The 25,405-nt window shown below is 47.2% G+C and overlaps 3 protein-coding genes across 6 annotated transcripts in view; 2 read left to right on the top strand and 1 right to left on the bottom strand.

Moving 5' to 3' along the window:
* LOC133361348 (zinc finger protein 585A-like) overlaps positions 1-3,898 on the bottom strand; it is a 75,318-nt gene extending 71,420 nt beyond the window's left edge. Inside the window, exons 1-2 of the mRNA XM_061580278.1 lie at positions 3,893-3,898; positions 2,191-2,397 (exon numbers count right to left, since the gene is read on the bottom strand). Of these exons, the coding sequence (XP_061436262.1) occupies positions 2,191-2,397; positions 3,893-3,898 (213 nt within the window). The remainder of the gene's footprint in view (positions 1-2,190; positions 2,398-3,892) is intronic.
* Positions 1-25,405, top strand: part of LOC133361284 (zinc finger protein 239-like) — an 807,570-nt gene that overhangs the window by 98,632 nt on the left and 683,533 nt on the right. The gene's annotated exons all lie outside the window — the stretch shown is intronic.
* LOC133361347 (uncharacterized) lies at positions 23,831-25,397 on the top strand. The gene is made up of 2 exons (XM_061580277.1): positions 23,831-24,673; positions 25,287-25,397. Exons 1-2 carry the CDS (start codon positions 23,831-23,833, stop codon positions 25,395-25,397), a joined length of 954 nt encoding a protein of 317 aa, XP_061436261.1.

Raw genomic sequence — 25,405 nt, 5'->3', positions numbered from 1 at the left:
TGAAGCCAAAAAACTAAATAATGCCAATAATGTGTATTTATATTGTAACCTTAACTCAGTGATAACAGAGTTCTGTATACAATGATAATCTAATAAGGTGAGCAAAACCTTACATTAGCAACAAAATAATAAAATGGAAGGCAAGCACTCAGTAACACAATCAGGAAAAAGCCTTGCTGAACAGGAAGGAACGTTGAGATTCCGAATGAAGCAGAATACTCTCTCAGCAGAGTGCTTCAGAGTCTGGGGGCTATGCAGACACAAGCCCAGTCCCACAGAATGTGGATCCTAGACCTCGGAACACAAAGGATACCTCAAATATATCTACGTAACATAAGAGTAATGCGATTCACGATGGTAGATTGGTGCTAAATTATTCAGGGCCTTTAGGGTAATAATAATACTTTTTAAAACCCAACTGACACTGTACTAGAAACCAGTGGGTATGTAGTAACATATCAGATGTCACTGAGCGGTACTGGCCCTAGAGAAGCATGGCATGCGATGTATTCGCATCGCGGACATCACACATGTATTGACATCATGGATGTCACTGTGTGATGCCGGCTCTAGTGAGGCACGGCGTGCAATGCATTGCCATCGCATACACTCTGTATATGTGGGTGTAGTACCAGCCCTGGAGGGGACTTGGTGAGCGCTGGGCGACAGCATTGAGAGCACCACGCTCTGCGTGTGGTGCTGACCCCTACAGGGTAGGGTGTGAGAGTGCAGGCCACGGGAACGAGGTTACTGTGGGCCATGGCACTCTGGTTGACCCCGAAGGACACGTGACCAATAAAGTATACATGGCGCCCCAGGTGGGGGCTAAGGGGTGGTCACGTGTCGGGAGAAGGTTCTACGGGAAGGATCGAGAGATTGTCCAGAGGTCTTTCGAAGGTGGACCTGGCTAAGGGCGGGGCCGGCCATGACTCGGGAGCATATAAACCGGCTCCCATGGGGACCGGTGTTCAGCATTGCTACCGTCATCTGAAGATCTACGTTCCACGTCAAGGAAGAGTCACCAACACGTGGACCTGGTAGCGAGCCAGGGTCCGTCCGTTGTAGCTAACTCCCAGTGTGTGTTAGTGTAGTTTAGCCTGGTGGTCCACCACCAGAGGCTGTTGTCTGGTAAAGGGGCAGTAACCCCTTTGTGTTATGTGTTGGTTGAAATAAATGTGTTGCCTCCAAGATGTACGTCTGCGACTCAGTTGAATCAACTACAGGTATGTATAGCATTCTGGCCGCAAAATTCTTAACAAACTACAGCCTGTACAGCAACGAAGATGCAGCGTCATAATGTAAGGCACTATAGTAATCAAGGTGTGGGAGGTGAAGTAGCATCGCGTCAGGGAAGGTGTAGTGGTACAGCAGTGGAGTGGGTATAGTGATACAGAAGTGGAGTAGGTATAGTGATACAAAAGTGGAGTGGGCATAGTGATACCGAAGTGGAGTGGGTTTAGTGCTATAGCAGTGGATAGTGTATAGTGGTACAGCAGTAGAGAATGCAAGGCACTACATTAATCAAGGAGTGGGCAGATGTCGTGGTACAGCAGTGGAGTGGGTATAGTGGCACAGCAGTGGAGTGGGTATAGTTGTGCAGTATTGGGGAAGGTATAGTGGTAATAGTGGTGTAGAGGAGTAGTGTGATGACATGCCGTCATGGACGCCATGAGGCGTGATTACGTCATGTCATGAGCGCCGTAGGCAGATATCGAGAAGAAAGGGGGCTGGTCCGAGAAAGGGGGAGGAGCCGCCCAAGGGGGTACTTAAGCGGGGCCCCGTGACGAAGGCAGGGTCATTGTGTGAGAGTGGGATGTGGATCGGGTGAAGGAGCCGAAGGGATAGCCGGGAGTGTGGCTCAAGGAAGTCCGTTAAGAGCCGGCTAGAGTAAGTGGGGTGCTGCTCTCCTTGGTCAGGCGGTGTTGGCTGAACCCTCATCCCGACTCGAGTGAGAGAGCCCAAGGACATAGCCGAGGCAAGGACGAAAATAGAACCTGGGGTCCACGTGAAGGACCGAGTGTAGGGATACCTACCTCTGGTGTGAGCCTGTGTATATCCAAGTGTTAATAAACGCCGGAAGCCCTTTAAGAAGTTCCGTCTCTGAGTCGTCTATGCCACAACAACTGGTGCCAGAAGTGACTCCAGCCTTCGTCGCCATTTCAAAGTTGGCGGCGAAATGCAAGACCCAACCTGTGGCAAGATCAGACGACGAGGACAGCCCGGAAGAGGTCTCTCCGCAATGTCCCCGGAGTCCGGGGCCCAGGAGATGCGTCCCGTGGAGCCCGGCTGACCAGAGCAGTAGTAGGTGGCAGCTGGCGTCTCCTCGCGGGCCAGTTTGGGCAACTGTTGCAGTCGGCGGCGCAGCTTGTCGCCGCGATGTCGGAGGTGGGAACCCAACTGCGCACACCCAGCACTTTTTGGAACAGGATCGGCGGGTTCCAGCCATTTGACCTCCCGGCACTTTCTAATTTGGCGCCATTCTCCAAACAGACGCGACAAAGCAATTGGGCGCCATTTATTCGTGAGATGCGACGCAGCAGCCGGGCACCATTTTTTCACGTCCACTGGCTGCTTCCGCTGTGGCCAGCAGGGTCACATCGCGTTGGGCTGCTGCAACACTCCTGTTGCCTTCAGAGGACCCCGTCTTCCTCCTTCTCCACATCGGCATTGTCATCCGGGCCTCAGGCGAGTCGCGACATATTGGTCACTCAGCCGTTCCCCTCACCTCACACATCTAGTGGGGATAATGTTCATAATCACCTGAACAACACTAAGAGTTCTGAAACTCTCAGTGTTCACATGCCGCTATTCTCCAGGTGGCCGAAGCGGGTCCATGAATGGGATGCGCTCACGCATAGGGTTTTGGCGGCCGCGGCGGGTTCCTCCGCGGTCACTGGTTTTGTCCAGGGGGTGGAAGTCCGGATTTTGGTGGACATGGGTGCGTCGGCCACCATTATATCTGAATGCATTTTTGTGTTGTTGCCACACAGCGTTGGTCCATTGAGGCCGGTACAAGGGACTTGTGTTGCGCAAATGGTGGTAGTTTGGGTATATTGGGCCACATAGTTGCCTCTATTTGAATTGGTGAGATTGCATTGGTAGGGCCTGTCTTAATCTTTAAGGTATTGGCAGTGCCATGCCTTTTGGGTACGGATTTCTTGGCCAAAATGCCCATTAAAATACTTATCGACCAGGGTCGTGTGGAGATGCCATCGGGCCGTCGGTTGAACTTCTTGCGTTCCCCCACCGTGTTGTCCCATTTTGCCGCCAGTGTGCAAGCTTTGTCTTGGGATTCCATGACCATTCCACCTGGGCCACAGCTATTGATACCCCTATGGTTTCGCAAACCCCTGGATTTGCAGACGCCGGGAGGTGGGCATACCTTTGTCCCTATTTAACTACTTTTCTAGAACATCATGCTTGGTGGGTGCCCTGACAGTTGTGTCGAAGGACCAGGAACCTTTTAACAAATTCTTAATTCGGGTCCTTTGTGGGTAACTATTCTGGCCTACACCGTTTTGGTGCACACGACCCCAGCTCTTCCACCCAATGACGTCATGCAGGCTGGGAGAGATGTGGCTGGTGTGGTGCAGGATGGGAAGCCCAACGCATCTTAAATTGATACGCTGTGTCGTGAAAATGCCCTCTTGTCCCCCGAAGAGCGCCAGAGGCTCCATGCATTTATTGAGTGATTCTCCGATATCTTTTGTCAAAGCAAATTCGATTTCGGACGCACGCCCAAATTCAAGCATCACATTGACACGGGTAATTCGCCCCCTATTCGGCTTAATTCACATCATTTCAGCCCCAGGAAAAAGGATCATGTCCGCCTGGCTGTTGACGAGATGTTGGCAGCGGACATTATCTCTCCTTCTATTAGCCCTTGGCGCACCCCCATTGTGTTAGTCAAGAAACGGGATGGGAGTCTCCGTTTTTGCGTAGACTTTCATAAATTAAACATGATTTCGGTGGCTGATGACTACCTCCTTCCCTGCATGGACAATTCCCTCGATGCCCTCTTCGGTGCGTGGTTCTTTTCAACCCTAGATTTGTTTTCTGGCTTCTGGCAATTGCCGTTGGATGATGCCTCCAGACAAAAGACACCGTTCTGCACACCCCAGGGCCTGTTCCAATTCATTCGGCTTCCTATGTGCCTCCATTCGGCCCCGGCCACCTTCCAATGCCTCATGGAGATCGTTTTTGTGGGTTTCCATTGGGAATCTTTCTTAATTTACTTACAGGACGTCATTGTTTTCAGCCGTACGTTTGACGAACACTTGCATCATTTGGAGTCGGTCTTCGTCAACGTGTGTGCTTGAAATTTATACCCCAAAGATGCCATTGTTTCAGCCATCAGTGAAATATTTGGGCCATATTGTTAGCACGTAAGGTTTCACCATGGACCCTGAAAAGACAGCTTGCGTTTGGGCGTGGCCGACTCCCACATCTGTTGCCAAGGTACGCAGCTTCATTGGCTTCGCCTCGTACTACCGCCGCTTTGTGCGCAATTTTGGTACGGTAGCAAAACCACTACACACGCTGTCCCCAAAGGGCCAGAAGTTTCACTGGGGAAAGGAGGCAAAATCAGCATTTGTTGCACTTCGAGCATCCCTGGCTGATGCGCCACCCTTGGGGTACCCCGACTTCTCCCTGCCCTTTGTGCTTGACACTGATACCAGTGACACAGGCTAAGGGGCTGTATTGGCCCAGGTGGTCATATGGCAGTCGTGCTTTGTCTCCCACGGAGCAGCGATACTGTGTGACTCGTAGAGAGCTGCTGGCCATCGTCTTTTTCGTGCAATTATATTGGCCATACTTGTACGGCAGGCGGTTCATCATTCGGACAGACCATGCGGTCTGCAATATTCCTTATGGATTGATCAGCCCTCGGGTTAGCTGTCCTGCTGGCTCGAGGTTCTGCAGGAATATACTTTGGATGTCATCCACAGGAAGGGGGCACACCATGGTAATGCGGATGGGCTGTCCAGGTTGCCTACATTCGGCAGGTGGGTGTGCACCATGGGTTCGGGTCACTGCAGGGCCCCAATTGTAACCGTGGCCCAGTTGGTAGCAACGGTCAACGCGCCTCCTCCCCTCTAGGTGTACCGCTGCCTGCAGATTTTGGCCTGGGTCTCCATCTGAAGGAATGGTCGAGGTTGCAAATGGGAGGATTCCTCTCTGCTGAGGCTGCATCGCCGGGTTGAGTAACACGCCCAGATTTCCGCTCCGTCGGCCACCTCGGTCATTGCCATGCACGACGGCCTTCATATGCATTGGGACACAGAGCTGGAACGATATTGTGTAGTGGTGCCCACTGCACTACGAGGGAAACTGATTCATGCTCTGCCGTGATCGGGCCCTGCTACAGTCCATCTGGGTTTCTCGTGTTAATGAGCTTGTGGCCCTTGACATTTTGGGCCCATTTCCAACCTCCCAATGGCGCCACAAGTATCTCATAGTCGAAGTTGAGTACCTCACGTGCTGGCCTATGGCATGGCCATTGATGGACCAATCGGCCTCGTCCATCACCGAGGCCTTTGTGTAGGGTTATGTCCTGGATAAGGGTGCTCCCGAACAACTGCTGACCAATCTGAGTCAGAATTTTTCTTCTCGGTTGCTCAAGGAGATCTGCGACCAGGGGCGGTTTCTTCATTAGGGCGATTGGGCGACGCACCGCCAATCTCATTCAACCACAGAGTTACGCGAGCCGTTACTGTGCCTCTGGATATAGTCCAATCAGCGTCATGTCACGTTCTGTGGAGTACCGCCTCTTTTTGGGCGATTTCACTCTGGCTGAGAATCGCCCAGAGTGTTCCCATAGACTTACATTCAAAGATGTTTTTTTTTCGAACGGCGGGCGCTGCAATGCATTCTCTATGGCTTCCGGGAGGGCTCGCACTAACGTGCTTACGTCATCATATGTAAGCACGTTTCAGTCAACGATATTATTTGTCGCCACCTAGTGGAATCTTTAATAAAAGAAACTGAGTGGATTGTAATAATAGTGAGTATAGAAACAAACAAGATGTACTGTAAGAGTCACTTTATTTTTCATTAATATTAAAGAAGTGAAGTTGCCTTTACATGCTTAAGCTGTTAATTTATCCATTGCATGGGTGGACCTTATCCTTATCAATCATCCAGACATTTGCCCCCCCTGAGAGATTTTGCAGGAGCCGCCACTGTCTGCGACTTCCTCGATACCAAGAAAATACATACTTCGCCCTACCATCCTCAGTCCAACGGAATGGTCAAACGGTTGAACCGCACCTTCACGTGCATATTGTGCCACCACGTGTTTATGTCCCAGTCGGACTGGGACCTGTTCATTCCAGGGGTCCTGGCCACGTACAGGTTGGTCCTTCATGCCTCAACGGGGTTCTCGTCCTTTTATTTAATGTACGAGAGGGTACCGGAGCCCCCGATGCACGTCCAAATGGACCTGGGGTCATTTAAGAAAGGGATATGTGGTGCCTGCTTCAATGAAGGTCGTGCTCGCCAGGCTGCGTGAGGCACGACAAGTGGCCATCGACAATTCGGTCAGCCGGAAAGTGACTTGCCAAAGCACCAGGGTTCCAGGCTTCCATTGGTAAAGGGCCAAAAAACTTGGCTTCCTTTCCCCCAGGTGCCCGTTGGGACGTCCCCAAAATTGCATCGCCCTTGGCAAGGCCCTGTTGAGGTCGTGGAGGTCCGCCGGCCGCAGTGTGTTCGCATCCGCTTCAGTCGCCGGCACTGGATTGTCCACCCGTCGTGGTTGAAAAGATATGTGCCAGCTAGCAGGGTTGATTCATCTCCACTTCCTGAGTGGCCAGTGCTTGATGCATCCGACGAGCCGGGCCGCCCTGGCTGGGATGCTTTGCGGTGTGAAACCCCTGTCTGTGTGCCCAAAGAACCTCCCCGAGTAGCTCCCGAGGAGCCTCCTGTTGGGTACCCGGCGACGAGGCTGACGTCGACGGATGCTTGCCTGCTCGGACACCCGACGCTGCCCGCAGGAACGGACCGGTGGCTCATACACGTTCCAGGGGCGCTCAGTTCTGCTGACCACCCCCTTGGGCCCGTTGTCGCCGTCACGTAGTCGACGCCTAGCACCACGGGGTGAAGGCCTTCCTACATTGCCATCCTGCGTTATCTCCTATTTTGTTCTCCTGCAGATGGCTCTGCCTTCATACTCACTTCCACATCGTTATTGTTCTTGGTTAATTGTTCTAATTGTTGGTTGCGGTCTTACGCATTGGGTTCGGTGCAGAGCTGCTTTAGTGTAATTGATTCTTTTAGGGGGGGGGGGGTGATGTAGAGGAGTAGTGTGATAACGTGACGTCATGGGTGCCGTGAGGCGTGATGATGTCATGTCATGAGCTCCATAGGCAGATCTCGAGAAGAAAGGGGGCTGGTCCGAGAAAGGGGGAGGAACCACCCAAGGGGGTACTTAAGGGGGACCCCGTGACGAAGGCAGGGTCATTGTGGGAGCGTGGGATGTAGATCGGGTGAAGGAGCCAAAGGGATAGCCAGGAGTAAGGCTCGAGGATGTCCGTGAGAGCCGGCTAGAGTAAGTGGGGTGCTGCTCTTCTCGGTCGGGCGGTGTTGGCTGAACCCCCATCCCCACTCGAGTGAGAGAGCCCAAGGAGATAGCCGAGGCTAGGATGGAAGTAGAGCCTGGGGTCCACGTGAAGGACCGAGTGTAGGGATACCTACCTCTGGTGTGAGCCTGTGTATTACCAAGTGTTAATAAATGGCGGAAGCCCTTATAAGAAGTTCCGTCTCTGAGTCGTCTACACCACAAAAGTCGTACATAATTAGAGTGGGTATAGTCGTGCAGCATTGGGGAAGGTATAGTGGTACAGCAATGGAGAATGTATAGTGGTACAGCAGTGGAGTGGGTATAGTGGCACAAGAGTGGAGTGGGTACAGTGGTACAGAAGTGGAGTGGGTATAGTGGTACAGCAGTGGAGTGGGTATAGTGGTACAGCAGTGGAGTGGGTATAGTGGTACAGCAGTGGAGTGGGTATAGTGGTACAGCAGTGGAGTGGGTATAGTGGCACAGCAGTGATATATTATTTTCTACCTATGTGATTTTACCGAAAGAACCAAAGAGTATGGATTCCTGCAGTTACAAAAGCTTCAAATCAAGATTCAGTAGATATTACTACAGTCAGTATATACAATTATAGAGTGAGGAGTTTCTACTATAGTCAGTAGATCCTCCTGTAGAGTCAGTAGAAACTACTATAGTCATTAAATACTACTACAGTCAGTAGATAATACTGTAGTGACTTACTCAGAGATGATAATACTTTGAGGCAGATCTTTTATTTAACGACCACCATCAGGATAAAACATATCCTATGTGGGTGCACACTCTACAGTCGCTAGCTTGGACACAACTATGACCATCTAAATATAACGGCACTGATGGAGACAGCCAGCAACCATCTAGCAGTGCAATATCGAGTGAAGACGGCAGCGACATTGGCGACAAACGACAGCGACGGTGGTGACAAGATGCTAACGATGGACTTGAGTAGCATGAGGGGGATCCCACTTCCAGCAACAGTCCCGAGGCCCCCCACAGGGGCCCTTCTTATACTCTCAGCGTGGCCTCGCTCCCCCCTGGCCACGCCCCCTCTCTGGAACCTACTAGCGGGTTCCTGAGGCTTCCCAATAGGCCCATTCTGTGACCTTTCCTCTAGATATCGCCCTCTCGCGTCTATCGTGGCCTGCTGACGTGGGTCCTGACACCCACTGCAATTAGCCTATTCCGACAGCAGCCAGTGCTATGCCACTACACTACTATAGAGTCAGTAGATACTACTGTAGTGACAGTAGATACTACTGTAGTCAGTAGATACTACTGTAGTCAGTAGATACTACTGTAGTGTCAATAGATACTACTGTAGTCATTAGATATTACTGTACAGTTAGTAGATACTACTGTAGAGTCAGTAGATACTATTGCACAGTTAGTAGATACTACTACAGAGTCATCATATTCTACTAAAAAGTCAATAGATATTACAACAGTCAGTAGGTACTATTATAGAGTCAGGAGATACTATTGCAGCGTTAGTAGTTCCTACTAAAGTCAGTAGATCCAACTGTAGAGTCAGTAGATACTACTATAGTCAGTAAATACTATGACAGTCAGTAGATACTACTGTAGAGTCAGTAGTTACTGCTACATAGTCAGTATATACTACTAAATAGTCAGAAAATACTACTGCAAAGTCATTAGGTACTATTACAGTTAGTTGATACTACTCTAAGGACAGCACGGGTGATAGAGGGACAGTTTGTTTCCCCGGAACCATGGTTACTAATTGACATGCTAATGATGATTGATGGGATAAGCATTGACAGGGTCACATGAGGGGAAGCACGGGACCCAATGGTGACAAAGTGTAATAAGGGCAGAGATTGATAGGGCCAGGTGTGGTGAGCGAGAGTTCGGGAATAGGGGTGTGGCCGGGTCATGCGAGGGATAAGAGCCGGCGCAGACTGGACCTGGGGGCTGTTGTGTGGGGAATGCCCTCAACGTCGTCGTCTGAGAACGGGTAATTTCCATCGTATTCGAGTAGTCTTGAGGCTATAGTTACATTGTCTCAGAATAGAGTTGTCTAATTGCCCAAGTGTATATAGTCACTTGCGGTTACACGTTGAGTTGTCAGCAGACATTATTCATAATAAATATACATAAAGGAAGATGGTGTCTCAGTAGATACTGCTATAGATTCAGTAGATACTACTATAGTCAGTTGATATTACTGTAGATTCAGTAGATACTACTGTAGGCAGTATATACTACTGTAATGTCAGTGAATACAGCTACAGAGTTAGCATATTCTACTAAAGAGCCAGTATATACTACTACAGTCAGTATATTCTACTTTAGATTCAGTAGATACTAGCATAGAGTCAGTAGTTACTACTATAGTAAGTAGCTACTACTATGGAGTCAGTAGATACGACTGTAGAGTCACTAGATACTACTTCTTGTATTGTATGTACGAGGTATATATGCCTACAAAGTAAAAAAACATTGGGCAGGGGGGGTCGACAACAGTTGGAAACCTTTTACCCCACTTTCGGTAACTTTTTGATTAAGGACTTCTAAAAGGCTCTATCTATTTTGTTGATGGACACATGGACAAACGGAATGCCGGGCTTTCATAAGATCTTAGTATTTTTGACATTAAACTTTCGTGACTGCAGGAATTCATATCCTATGATTATTTCGGTAAAGTCAAGTAGATAGAAAAAAATTACAATAAAATAATAAAAATAAAGTGAATAAAAAATATCACGACGTTTCGATCGCAACACAAGTGGTCATCAGGAACAGGGAGGTTAGCCTCTTGTTTGAGGTTAGCTTCAGCTTGCCCTCAGAGCTTAATATTTGTTATGTTTTTTTAAGAGAAGACAAGTTTTGAAATATATATACTTTCCTCTGAGCAAAGCCGTATACTTGCTGCTAGTTCTATATAAATGTTTACTGTTGGTAGATTAGGATTTCCAAAGACATGACAAGGTTTTTCTTGATTAGAACATCATCTTTTCAGAGGTCACTCACAACAACCCCACCTACTGTAAATGTCACGAGTCGCCACTGTTATATTGACTTAAATTACTTGTACCTCGACTTACCTTAACAACTTGTCTGTGAATATTATGGAGTGCAAATGGAGCAACGTGTTCAGTGTTTTAAGAAAAAAAAAATGTTAATGGCTTACCAAGCATCTTCTCACACTTCTTAATCTCGTCCTCATCACGACTGCATGGGTAGATAAAAACCAGCCTTTTGTGATTTCGCTCGTTGATTACGAATTTGAAGTCCTTGTGCAGAGTTTTTGTCAATGCAACGTGAAACGTTCCATTTCCTTGGATCGTTTCTGAAAAATCTGTTAATGAAATATATGCACTTGTATTATTAGCATGGTATTATCCTAAAATAAAGTGCCTTCAAACAATCTAATACCGTGTTAATTCGGATGAACATTCGCATTATTAATTTGCAGTAGTTACACTGCCAAAAACAACAAAATCACTCCTGGAATAAAATCGTGTTAATTATAATCTATATATATAAAATCGTTCATGTCTGTGTGTCTGTGTGTGTGTGTGTGGACTGCACTTTCATTGGACGGCGGTTGCCCCTGGCAACGGCTAGCCACGCCTTCGCCGCTTTCATTGGACGGCGGTTGCCCCTGGCAACGAGTAGCAACTTTTCTCCGCGGGGTGGACGCCATTTTTAATAGCGCGGGGGGGGGGGGGGGGACCGGCACCCGTACCCAGCGTTCGCCGGGTGGGAAAATCAGGCAAGGCGGGCGGCTCTGCACGGTGCTAGGCCTCGACACCCAACACGCCACTCTGAGGTAAATTCATACAAATTTCACGTCCTCTACAGAGTGGCGAGGGAGGCAGAGTGGCGAGGGAGGCAGAGTGGCGAGGGAGGGACTCAGCCTCAAAACGAGTAACTGGTGTGGCGTATTAACATCGCCACTGGGGAGACAAAGGCGGCCGGGCGTGGTGGATACAAGTCCCGGGCAAAGCCGGGTCATGACTATGTGTGTATGTGTTTATGTGTATGTCTCTGTGTCTGTATGTATGTGTGTATGTATGTGTCTGTATGTGTTTGTGTGTATGTATGTGTGTGTCTGTATGTATGTGTGTGTGTATTGTGTATGTGTTTGTGTGTATGTATGTGTGTGTTTGTATGTATGTGTATGTTTGTGTGTATGCATGTGTGTGTATGTGTTTGTGTGTATGTGCGGTTATGTATGTGTGTGTATGTGTGTGTCTGCAGCAAGCGCGTGTATGTGTACCTATGGACGCGCGCGCGTGTGTTGTGTAGGGGGAACGGTAGTGTAGTGCTTAGCGTACTGCCTGTGTCTATGTGTGTGTGTGTGTCTGTGTGTGTGTGTCTGTGTGTGTGTCTGTGTGTGTGTGTCTGTGTGTGTGTGTCTGTGTGTGTGTGTCTGTGTGTGTGTGTCTGTGTGTGTGTGTCTGTGTGTGTGCGTGTGTGGTGTGTAGGAGGAACGGTAGTGTAGTGCTTAGCGTGCTGCCTGTGTGTGTCTGTGTGTGTGTGTGTCTGTGTGTGTGTGTCTGTGTGTGTGTGTCTGTGTGTGTGTCTGTGTGTGTGTCTGTGTGTGTGTCTGTGTGTGTGCGTGTGTGGTGTGTGGGGAGCGGTAGTGTAGTGGTTAGCGTGCTGTCTGTGTGTCTGTGTGTGTGTGTCTGTCTGTGTGTGTGTTCTGTGTGTGTGTCTGCGTGTGTGGTGTGTGGGGAGCGGTAGTGTAGTGGTTAGCGTGCTGTCTTTGTGTCTGTCTGTGTCTGTCTGTGTGTTTCTGCGTGTGTCTGTGTGTGTGTGCGTCTGTGTGTGTGAGGAGCGGTGGGTGTAGTGGTTAACGCTACGCTGCGCTACCAACCCGGCGAACCGAGTTAGATTCCCGCTCATGGCCACCACCGATCAAGATTATTTGAACCTCACATAGGTCGACTCAGCCTCAAACGAGTAACTGGTGTGGCGTATTAACATCGCCACTGGGGAGACAAAGGCGGCCGGCCGTGGTGGATACAAGTCCCAGGCGAAGCCGGGTAGTACAGCTAGTATAATGTTAAAATACTTCATGATTAACTGCAGGAAAAATGTAACATTATAAAATAGAATGGAATATTGTTCATTTGCGCTAACATCTGCAGTTAAACAACATTATTACTTAAATGTATGCAACTTAGTGTTTGCTTTGACATGCATCGCTCACTACCCCCTATGCCACCATGGCAACACAATAAGATTCTCACTCCCCCATATAGCGTGACACCACACGGCCCCTTTCTCTCATTAGATCCATTCTGGACCAGCCTGCCGCTCATTCGTAGATTAGTACCAACAATGTGTCTGCTCATTAAATATCCTGGAGCCTGCCTGTTGGTTGATCACATGTTTTCAATTTATTGACGGTAATTTGTATTCGTTTTGTCAAAGTTTATTAAATTTGAATTAACACTTCTTGTCTTCCTTTTAAATATTAGTCTGCATTACCCCTACCTCTTTAGATTAAATATACACACACTATTCCACTGTTCTATAAAATGTGCCTATAATCTGGCGAATTTTACCCCATGTCGTAAACGTCTCCTGGTGAACAAGCCACATTAAAAATAAGCACTTGTAAGTCCAGCGCCTATATTCAGAGACAATGCCACGAGTTGGAGGCCACAAGCTATGCTCGAGTATAGAGGCATTCACTTTTAATCTTACAATAATAATGACCAGCAGTTGATTTATTATTTGATTCTCTCAATCTCAGATTGACGTATCGATATACCTGCATGAAGTAAATTCCAATTTAGTGTTTTATTTTTCCCTCCTTGTAAAGATTTAATTTGTCTGCAACCAGCTGATAAATGTTTGTTACATTATAAAATTTCCACCACAATGTATTTGCACTACTAAATATTAGGTAAATCAATCATATGTCCTTCGTTATATAAAATCGTCCATAAGATAGACACATTGTTTTGTATGTCAATGAATTCTATCCTAGACCTACTTACATGAGCTGAAACAGTTCCCAGGGGTTCCAATTCACGTATGTTTGCTGTCCTGGTAAATGTCGCAGTTGCAATATAATTTTAAAACCTGACATTGAGTTTAATCCGCGTAATTTTTCCCAACATAATTCGTTTGATCTTCATCTGCCTCCATCAAATATTAGGTTTGCAGTTGTAAAGTCAACGAGGACATTTTATCTGACTCCTCTAGATTTAACCTGAACGTTACGTCTGACCTCCACCTCACTGATGATCGCAGATCATCTGAATAATGGTGTTGATAATTTCGATTTAAAGCTTTCGTGACTGCAGGGATTCATCTTCTTGGTTCTTTCGGTAAAGTCACGTAGAATGGAAATAATAAAATAATAAAAATAAAACATAATAACGAAGCTTCGTGAGAATTATTTTATTATGTTTTATTTTTATTATTTTATTATTTCCATTCTACGTGACTTTACCGAAAGAACCAAGAAGGTGTCGATAATGCTAAGAAACCTGTTTCTAAGGGTTTCCTTTCCTTCCTTCCTTGAATCCATGGACCTATCTAAAATGTGTCATCGCCAACTCCCAGTCACACACTGGATCTTATTATCGTGAACTGGTTGTCACGTAAATAGAACATGCCAATGTATTACTAGTAGAGCACACTGACGTTTCACCAGTAATTGCAACTAGCTTCATCAGACGACAGCCAGATATGTGAAGTCCACCTGTTTCGTTCCTTATATTGAGGCACAGATGTGATGACCACACTTGTGCACTCTTCTTGCACAAAGTGTTTGGGGGGGGGGGGATAAATGCATCCATATTAATGACAATAGGTTTCCATTGGCGGTTGGTTTATTTATATGGTAATCAACGCACGTTATGCATGCACATTTTGCAAGCCCCATTATTCTTGTACATCTTGTAGATTGTGTGTGTAATGAGAGAGCGACATCTACTGGTTGGAAAAGGGTAGCGCGGAACAGGCACTATTATTTACCACCATCCAATCCTAAGAGGGGACGGTATCTGGGCCAAAGGTTATGGGCAGAGTCGGGAAAGATGCTTCGTGAACCATCGAGAAGATTCCACGAGAGGGCGTGGCCAGAGGCAGAGCCTAGCTGCGCCAGGGGGAATATAAGCAGAGGCAGAGGAGGACTCGTGGTCGGTGTGGGGATCCTTGGGTCCGAACTACGTCGCTGCTGTCGTCTTCTCTCTTCGTCATCCGACTACGCTATCAACCAGCGGCGAGGCCGCGGGAGCGGGGTGAATCTCTGCCAGTGGATCGAAGATGAGCATGGTCTAAGGGCGTTTTTATCGCAGAGTATATTCGGAAGGGAAAAGGAGCGGAGTCTGTGTTGTGCTGCATATGTGAATAAAGTACCCTCTATGCGAGACGTCGTGGAAGTTGCTCATTCCATGTGTACTAAAATAGCCATACCAATGGTAATCCATATTGAAATATGGTGATCTGTATAGGCATGCATTTAAAAAATATATTATTTGATGATTCGTTTCTAAGCAGCACTAAGTCTGTAACTATTCGAATCGTGATTTTTTTACATTTCTCTCAATTTCGATAGATTATCTAATTAGTCTTGGCCAGTAGTAAATCATTATGCGCTTCCACATTATCAAAATCAATTGAGTGTCCTTGTTGGCATACGTGTTCTGCCATTGCTGACAGTTTTTTTGGGAGTAAATAATATTTATTTGGTGTTCTTTTAGTATTGTGCTGATCATTCATCATGTTTGCCCAACATAGCATTTGCAGCAACTGCAATTAATCTGGTACGCAAATCGTCCATGTACAAATTCAGTACCCTAATGACATTCTCGTAAGTTTTTATATGACTTCTCTATTCACGAGGGTTCCAGTCAACGAGTCAATTAAATAACACTGTTATTGAACACAATTTTAGCCAAATATATTCCACGACTAGCTGAACACTGTCTAAAGCACAACTATTTATTGTGCAAAGGTGACTTATGTAAACAAAAGGAAGGGACAGCAATAGGCTTTCCTTTGTCGGCTATGATAGCAACATTGTTCATGGAAGATTTTGAAACAAAATTAATCGCTTCAAGCACACTGAAACCCTATGCTTGGTTTAGATATGTGGATTACGCATTTGTTGTCTGACCACACGGAAAAAATACACTTAACGAATGTCTAAATCATTTAAACTCGCAAAACCCATCCAACCAGTTCACCATGGAAGTGTAAGATGACATAACTCTCAAATTTCTGGATATTCTGCTCGGGCTCAGTCGAAATGGTAAAATAACACACAGCATTTAATGAAAGAAAATTCAGACTGATGCCGCTCTGAGTCACGCCATCACCGTGCACAGAAATACTCTCTCATTAAGACGCTCATACATCGGCCTAAGAAAGTGTCAGATGGGGATAGTCTGAGAAGCAAAATTAAACATGATAAAGAAGCGCTGCAAATGAATAGTTACAATGATGCACAAAGCAACAGGTTATTGAATGTGTAGAGAAGTGGTTGCGGACATTACGTTACGCTCGCCCTCCAGGTGCGGTGACGCCAGGACAGGTGACGTGATGGGCACCTGCGGGTGGGAGGAAGGGAGGTCTCGCAGGGGTACTTAAGCTGGGCCAGGGACGAGGAGGGTTGTAAGCGTCGGGACCCGGGGTAGGGAGAATTAGCACCAGGTTAGGGTAGCTACTTCACCCGGCCGATCGAGTTGGATGACCCCTCGGTCGGTACTGAGGGAAGAACACAAATAGCCTGGGTGGAGCTAGGGACCTCCCAGTACCTTTTCCCATGGGGTAATCCTTTATAAAGTTCCCGGCATTAACCCTTAATAAACTTTGACATCCGCCCCTACTGAAGAACTGCGTCCGCGTCGTCTGTTGCACCTCAACAAATTCCAAAACCAAATCAAATAACACGAGCATTAAAACTGACCAAGTAATTAAAATTGTTAAAATACCGTACATTGCGGGAGTAACTCATAAACGAGCCAGAAGTTTGGAAAAACAAAACATCTGAATCAGATTTGGCATGGTACTTAAAATACAGAAATTAATGTATTACCGAAGCTATCAACAAAAGATGTGTACCGGATTGATTGCACTTGTGGCAAATGCTATGTTGGGCAAACAGGACAAATGGTTAGCACGAGATTAAAAGAACACCAAAGTAATATTAAATACTCCAAAGTGCAACTGTCGGCAGTGGCAGAAGATGCATAACAACAAGGACACTCGTTTTATTTTGATAATGTTGAAGTTCTGTGCAAAAATAGTTATTACTGGCCAAGACTAATTAGATAATATATCGACAGTGAAATAAATGAATACATCTTAATTGTAACCCTTCGGATAGCTACAGACTTAGTGCTGTTTGGAAGTGAATCGTCAAATAATACATTTGTAGAGGAGTATTGTGTGAAACCATGAGGGGGCGAACAGAGAGAGGTGCGAGCGTGTTGACAGTTAAGGATCACGTCATGGAACAAAGGCAGGTCCGAGCTAGGGGGAGGAGCCGCCAAAGGGGTTCTCAAGGGGGGCCCCGTGACGAAGGCGTGGTCGTCGTGGGAAGCCAGGGTAAGGACCGGCCGAAGAGGATCTCTCTCCTCGTCACGCAGCAGTGTTGGCTGAACCCCTACTCGGGGCAGACGAGTGGGAGAGCTAAGGGAATAGCCGAGAGTAGGGTCCCGAGTATTGAGTAAGGATCGGCTGAGAGAGGGTTCCCGAGTGAGAGAGCCCTAAAGGATAGCCGAAAGCAGGACCAGCTATTGTAAAGGACCCAGATATAGAGCACCTACCTCTGGTGTGAGTAAGAGAGTTGAGTGCAACAGTGTTTAATTAACGGCAACAGCCCTTATAGCATTCCCTGTCTCCGCGTGGTTCTACGGCACAACACATTGTTAAAGTGCATACCTATATAGGTCACCATACGTCAATACGTATTACCATTTACACGGCTATTTTAGTACACACAATCGACAGGAAGTACAAGAAGAATGGGCTTGCATAATGTGCATGCATGTGCATTGATTACCATATAAATAACCAAACTGCCAATGGATATGATTGCCATTTATATGCATTCATTAATCCCTTCCGCACTTCATGCAAGAAGGGCACACAATTGATGCATCACATCTACCCCGCTATTTAAGGAACGAAATAGGAGGATTTCTCCACAAATTTGGCTGTTGCCTGATGAAGATAGATGTAATTACTAGTGAAACGTCGTACTCAGATTGTAAATGTTTTGGCTTTGCTCTTCATCACGAATTGGCATCCTCTGTTTCCGTGACAACCCTTACTAAATTGGCTATGTCGGGTGGTAGCAGGTTTAACGAAACATATACATATTTACACGATCTAACCCAAAAAAATAGCATTATGTATCATCTAAGAAGATTCGCTTTCCCCAGTCTATCTTTCACTAAGTGTATTTCAATCCCGCTAATTACGTATCTTCATCAACTTTCTGCTCCCTTATTTTGTTTACTGATCCAAACTTTACTTACCATTTAATAATACTCTTGAACATCAACAACTTATCCTTGTTCCTTTCAACATACATCTATATATATAAAATCGTGAATGTCTGTCTGTCTGTGTGTGTGTGTGGATTTCGGACCATACGCACTTTCATTGGACGGCGGTTGCCCCTGGCAACGGCTAGCGACGCCTTCGCCGCTTTCATTGGACCTGGCAACGGCTAGCGACGCCTTCGCCAAGGGCTGCAGTTTCATTGGACGGCGGTTCACCCCTGCCAACGGCTAGCCACGCCTTCGCCACTTTCATAGGCTCCGTAATTAATTAAATAATAGCCATTACTCAGTATTGTTCGAGCGCTGGGGGGGGGGGGGGGGGGGACCGGCACCCGTACCCAGCGTCAGCCGGGTGGGAAAATCAGGCGAGGCGGGAGGCTCTGCACGGTGCTAGGCCTCGACACCCACCACGCGAATCTAAGGTAAATTCATAAAAGTTTCACGTCCTCTACAGAGTCGTGAGGGAAGGAGAGTGGCGAGGGAGGGAGAGTGGCGAGGGAGGGACTCAGCCTCAAAACGAGTAACTGGTGTGCCGTTTTCACATCGGCACTGGGGAGACAAAGGCGGCCGGGCGTGGTGGATCCAAGTCCCGGGCGAAGCCGGCTCATGTCTATGTGTGTATGTGTTTATGTGTATGTCTGTGTGTCTCTATGTATGTGTGTATGTATGTGTGTGTATGTGTTTGTGTGTTTGTATGTGTATGTATGTCGGTTTTTTTTATGTGTTTATGTGTATGTCTGCGTGTCTGTATGTATGTGTGTATGTACGTGTGTGTATGTGTTTGTGTGTATGTATGTGTGTTTGTGTGTATGTATGTGTGTTTGTATGTATGTGTGTGTATGTGTTTCTGTGTATGTATGTGTGTGTATGTATGTGTGTTATGTGTCTGTCTGTGTGTCTGCATGTATGTGTGTGTGTATTGTGTATGTGTTTGTGTGTATGTGTGTGTTTGTGTGTATGTGTATGTCTCTGTGTATGTATGTGTGTGTATGTGTGTGTATGTGTTTGTTTGTACGTGTGTGTATGTATGTGTGTGTATGTCTTTGTATGTTTGTGTGTTTACGCTCGCATTACACAAATGTGTTGCAGGTCTAAGGCGTTCCTCGCGCAGCATTTCCGCTTTATTATTTCAGTCGTTTACTGCCGTACGCACCCTCACAGTCGTGTGTGTCTGCAGCAAGCGCGTGTATGTGTACCTATGGACGCGCGCGCGTGTGTTGTGTAGGGGGAACGGTAGTGTAGTGGTTAGCGTGCTGTCTGTGTCTGTGTGTGTGTGTCTGTGTCTGTGTGTCTGTGTGTGTGTCTGTGTGTGTGCGTGTGTGGTGTGTGGGGAGCGGTAGTGTAGTGGTTAGCGTGCTGTCTGTGTGTCTGTTTGTCTCTGTGTGTGTGTCTGTGTGTGTGTGTCTGTGTGTGTGTCTGTGTGTGTGCGTGTGTTGTGTAGGGGGAACGGTAGTGTAGTGCTTAGCGTGCTGTCTGTGTGTGTGTGTGTCTCTGTCTGTGTGTGTCTGCGTGTGTCTGTGTGTGTGTCTGTGTGTGTGTCTGTGCGTGTGTGGTGTGTGAGGAGCGGTGGGTGTAGTGCTTAACGCTACGCTGCGCTACCTACCCGGCGAACCCAGTTCCATTCCCGCTCACGGCCACCACCGGTGACAATTATTTGAACCTCCCCTAGGTCGACTCTGCCTCAAACGAGTAACTGCTGTAGCGTATTAACATCGCCACTGGGGAGACAAAGGCGGCCGGCCGTGGTGGATACAAGTCCCGGGCGAAGCCGGGTAGTCGTCAAGCGACGACTTTGTCGTATTAAGTCGCTATACACAGCGTTGCCCGGGGGGAAAATACATTTTTACTCTTAAGAAATATTTTCTACATTACATAGCAATGACAAAACAACTGTCTAATTACTTTTTAACCCGACGCGCAAAAAAATATATTCTTTCTAACTTCACTGTGCAAATACTCATTCAGCTGGCTGAGCGGACTGCCAGTATATTACGTACACTGTAGCCTGCTTATTACATTCGGTCAGTGCACTGCTTATGAAGCACAGTGGGTGTACTGCCAGTCTATAATGTGGACTGTAGCCTGGTTCTTAAATAAAGTTAGTCAATTGGTAACACGTAGGCTTTCGCTAACATTATTCATAAACACCGTTATTGGCTTTAGATCGCCTTATTTATTAATGTGTTGTAACACTCCACCACCCCACACGGACAATCAGTACAAAAGTGTCCCGTTGATAAAACAATCATAGTTCACTGCTTTACGCCACCGCTGTGTTCAAGCGTTCAAACACTACAATTAACATTTCTGATTAAAAAACAACTGTATCATTATGTTTCAACCCCACGCGCCATTATGTTTCAACCACACGCGCCAAAAATCGATTCTTTCCATCTTCACTGTACTAATTGTCATTCAGCTGGGTGAGCGTACTGCCACTCTATAATGTACACTGCAGCCTGCTTATTAAACTCGCTGCTTGTACTGCCAGTCTATAATGTAGACTGTAGCCTGCTTAATAAGTAAAGTCACTCATTATGTAACACGTACGCTTTGCCAACCATTATTCAAAAACAACCTTATTGCCTTTACATCGCCTTCTTTATTAATGTGTTGTAACCCTCCACCACCCCACACGGCCAATCACTACAAAAGTGTCCCCTTCATAAAACACTAATAGTTCACTGGTTTAGCCCACCGGTGTGTTCAAGCGTCAAACCACAAAAAATACCATTTCAGAGTAGGACGTTTCGCTTATGCTCGATTCAATTACCAGCCAAACGTCCTACTCTACAATTGTCTGTCCGTCTGTGTACGCTCGCTTGCGAGCGATTTGCCCGGAGCCACGTACCGTGCCCCGCGATGGCAATAGGCATGTCAGTATTTTTTATCCGTCACCTTTAATGTCGTTTATTTTCGTCTTTTGTTAACTTTTGTATTTATTAATTTCCCCGCGCCGCTCCGCGCTTCCCATACAAACTATTGCGCCATCGATCCCCGCGTCTTTCATAGGAGAATATATTTTTAAATCTTTTCTATTAAGTTTGCTGCCACGCATATTCATAATTTACTGTTAAACAATTTACTTTCACGCATTATACTTATTCTTTATTCATGTGCATGACCATCCCAAATCACGCACCTTTCGTGAGGGAGACGGCTCATGCCAAGTTGCACGCTGGTAGTGACGGCAACATTTTTTTTTCCCTTAAAAATGCTTTACAAATACACTAAACGCTCACCTAAATTCTTCACTGCCTCATGTCCTGCCACATATCCACTTCTCCCGAGGGGGGTGCGGCCAACCGTGCGTTTTCTGTACCATGGCTTTGCCCACATTTACCTTCCGTACGTATCCGATATCTCGAGGATCCCCAAGCCGGTACACACTCATTTTCCAAGCGTCCGCGATTTTTGTGTTGCCTCACTCTAGAGTTTCCTGTAGCGAACCGGACTTCACCTAAAGCTAATGATCCGAGCCAACCGTCTACACCTTGAATTGTATGGCCAATGGCAGAGACGTGTTAACACCGCAAGGTGGAAACAGACTGGTCATACCGAAAGGCGTCAGGTCAACGTTTCGTTTGGAACCCCATAAATCGGGGGCACGCAACACTATTTTCACAGCGCCATAGTCGTGTTGCCCCATCGGAAGGGCCCCATTGGAAGGGATCTCCAACACGACTTGAGAGCACCACAGTCGTGTTGCCTCATTGCTAGCCAACTACAACACTACTCTAAACTACAGTTGGGTTTCCACATTCGTAGGGATAATCAACCCCACTGTCAACCGACATTTAGTGTTGACGCTTTTGCGTTCAGCGCTATTGGTGGTCTTTTCCCACGCACGTGTCAACTTGCTGCACTTAATTCGAAGTTCTTTTTTCTCTTCCATAGAAACCAAGTATCCATGTCTACATCAAGCAAGGGAAAGCGTAAAGCGCAAACCACGACAACTAAACAAGCCAACAAAAAAGCCCGTACAACCACCGACGAAGCACCCTCCATACCTGCACCAAAGCGCGTTATGACCGAACAACAAAAAAAGCTAAAACGTCAACGGGCGGCGTTTATACATGCGGCGCAAACGGCTAAAGCGTTGCAACAAAGCCGCCACAATAAAGCAATTGCCAAGGCGCGTTTGCGCACCCAAGCTACTGCAAAACAACTTGAAGCCAGACGCCAACGCAACCGAGAGCTCATGTCTTACGCACGTGCCAACGAAACCCCCGAAGAACGCGACGCGCGACACCTACACAACCGTGAGGTTACGTCGGACGCACGTGCCGCGGAAACCGAGGAACAACGCGACGCGCGACGCCAACGCAACCGAGAGCTCATGTCGGACGCACGTGCCGAGGAAACCGACCATGAACGCGAGGCGCGACGCCAACGCAACCGAGAGCTCATGTCTTACGCACGTGGCAACGAAACCCCCGAACAACGCGAGGCGCGACGCCACCGCGACCGCGAGGCGACGTCGGACGCACGTGCTAACGAAACCACTGAAGAACGCGACGCGCGACGCCTCCGCGACCGGGAAGTTATGTCGGCCGCACGTTCTAACAAAAGCACCGAAGAGCGTCAAGCGCGACGCCGAGTGGATCGCGAGGCAACTGCCGTGGCACGGCAAAATGAAGATGATCGCCAACTCTCAACACCACGCGCTGACGATGCGCAGCGCAGAGCTGTCCGGGTCTCGACAAACTATCGAGACCTAATTGGCGCGGCATTCGTCTATTCACCCCACGACCCATATGCCGATATGCGCGTTCTCCAACTTGGTCTCATGGACAAGCGGTGTGTCCAATGCACTGCTTTAACGTTTGCAGGAGAACCCAAGGGTCTATGTTGTGCAAGTGGCAAGGTTGTATTGCCTGCTTTGCCACAACCCCCTTCGCCGTTGAATCAACTGTTGTACGGGAATGGAGACTTGGATCGGCATTTCCAAAACAATATCCGGCGCTTTAACTCTGCATTTCAGATGACCAGCTTTGGTGCAGACGTTAAGGATCAGGGGGGCTTTATGCCAACGTTTCGCATCAAGGGTCAAGTGTACCATAGAATAGGGTCATTGTTGCCTTTCGCTGATAATAATCCTCAGTTCTTGCAGATTTATTTCTGCGATGGTATCGACACCGCCACCAATGCTCGATTGAGCTTCACAGTTCAGAACGAACGAGATCGGTCCAAGGACCGTGAGGTGGTTGTGATGCTTCAAGACATGCTTAATAACCACAACGAGTTGGTACGGCAGTTCAAAAACCATCTTGGGAATTTGACTACACCAGGCCAGCGCTTGATCATTCGTGGGGACAAAACACCTGGGGATGAACATCGTGGGCGCTACAACGCACCAACAGCACCCGACGTCGCAGTCATCATCTGTGGAGAAAACGGAAAGAAAATGGACATTGTGCTTGAGAAATCAAGCGGTGTTCTGGTGCGGATTTCCGAATTTAATCCAACGTATGATCCACTGCAGTACCCCTTGATTTTTTGGAACGGGCATGATGGTTATCACTTTGATATATATCAAAACGGAGGGCAAAGCGCTAAAAAGGTGTCATGTATGCAATTCTACTGCTACATGCTCATGATTCGCGACGGTACTAAGAACCTATTGCTGTACTATCGTGAATTGTTCCATCAATTCGTCGTCGACATGTACGCCAAAATTGAATCTGAACGATTGGACTTTATCCGTTACAACCAAACAAAATTGCGCAGTGAATCTTACTTCCATTTGTGTGACGCGATGAATCAGGCAGACGCGGATCCTACTCAAATTGGGAGACGTGTCGTCTTGCCTGCTACGTTCACTGGTAGCCCGAGACACATGCACAAATACGCTCAAGATGCCATGGCGTATGTGTGCAAGTACGGCCGACCTGATCTTTTTGTTACGTTCACATGCAACCCCAAGTGGGAGGAAATACAACGTCATCTATTCCAAAACCAAAAACCTACACATCGTCACGATGTGATCGCTCGGGTCTTTCGTCTCAAGCTTAAAAAAATGATGGAAGTCATCTGGAAGGGAAAAATATTTGGTGACACCATTTGCCACATGTATTCGGTGGAATGGCAAAAACGTGGGTTACCCCATGCGCACATCTTGGTTTGGTTGGCTACAAAAATACGCCCCAATCAAGTGGATCTCATTATCACTGCTGAGATCCCAGATTCCAACATCGACCCTGCTTTGTACACAACTGTCACTACAAACTTGCTTCATGGTCCATGCGGAAGGGACAATCCTTCCTCACCGTGCATGCTAAATGGCGTTTGTTCCAAGCGCTACCCCAGGCAATTCATTGTCGAAACACAAACTGACAAAGAAGGGTATCCTTTATACAGAAGACGAGATTCCAACCATGGTGGTCATACATTCAAAAAGACTATCCGTGGGAAAGAATTTACGTACGACAACCGATATGTTGTGCCATATTCGCCGATTTTGTGCAAAATGTTCCATGCGCACATCAATGTCGAATTTTGTCAGTCTGTGAAGGCTATCAAATACATTTGCAAGTATGTCTACAAAGGCAGCGACCAAGCTGTCTTTGAGGTCACTGGAGGCACTGAAAATTTTGACGAGGTTCGACAGTTTCAACAGGGCCGCTACATAAGCAGCAACGAGGCTATATGGAGAATCTTCAGCTTTTCCATCCATGATCGGTTTCCTGCCGTTGTCCATCTTGATGTGCATCTAGAAAACGGTGAACGCGTGTATTTTACAGCCGGCAACGTCGACAAAGTCCTTCAAGTGCGTCGCAATACTACGTTGACTGCATTCTTCAAACTTTGCGAAAGCGATGAGTTTGCGCGTACGCTACTGTACTCTGACATTCCGTCGTATTACACTTGGAAGAACTACACTTGGAACCGTCGTCTCAAGGGCCTACCAGTGGAAGGCTGGCCTGGCGTTTGCAAGGACCACGCATTGGGTCGCCTCTATACCGTTCATATGTCCCAAACGGAATGCTATTATCTCCGTTTGCTTTTGATTAACGTCAGAGGCCCAACATCCTTTGACTCCATTAAAACGGTCGATGGACAACTTTGTGATACGTTTAAACAAGCGTGCCAAGGTTTGCACCTTCTGGAAAGCGAACATCATTTGCACCAGGCCATGCAAGAAGCAGTAGACTGTCGAGGACCGTCAAAAATCCGCGATCTATTCGCTATTATTTTGACTACGTATACTCCAGCTAATGCGAGAGACCTGTGGGATGCTTACAAAGATCACATGGCTGAAGACATTCTATTTCGCTATCAAAATGAGTCCAACGACCAAGGACTTGAATTGTCCGATGCTATGACTAATGAG

The sequence above is a fragment of the Lethenteron reissneri genome, chromosome 72, assembly GCF_015708825.2.
Source record: "Lethenteron reissneri isolate LAM-NWPU_2019-01 chromosome 72, ASM1570882v1, whole genome shotgun sequence".
In the NCBI taxonomy this organism is placed as follows: domain Eukaryota; kingdom Metazoa; phylum Chordata; class Hyperoartia; order Petromyzontiformes; family Petromyzontidae; genus Lethenteron; species Lethenteron reissneri.
Note: the sequence above shows the minus strand (reverse complement) of the source record. Positions and strands in the feature narration are given on the sequence as shown.

What these genes read in the sequence shown, in the direction of transcription:
- LOC133361347 (XM_061580277.1), top strand. Translation starts at nt 23,831, where the DNA reads ATGAATCAGGCAGACGCGGATCCTACTCAAATTGGGAGACGTGTCGTC. An exon ending in GCACTGAAAATTTTGACGAG is followed by an intron (nt 24,674 to 25,286) that starts GTTCGACAGTTT and finishes CGTATACTCCAG; the next exon opens with CTAATGCGAGAGACCTGTGG.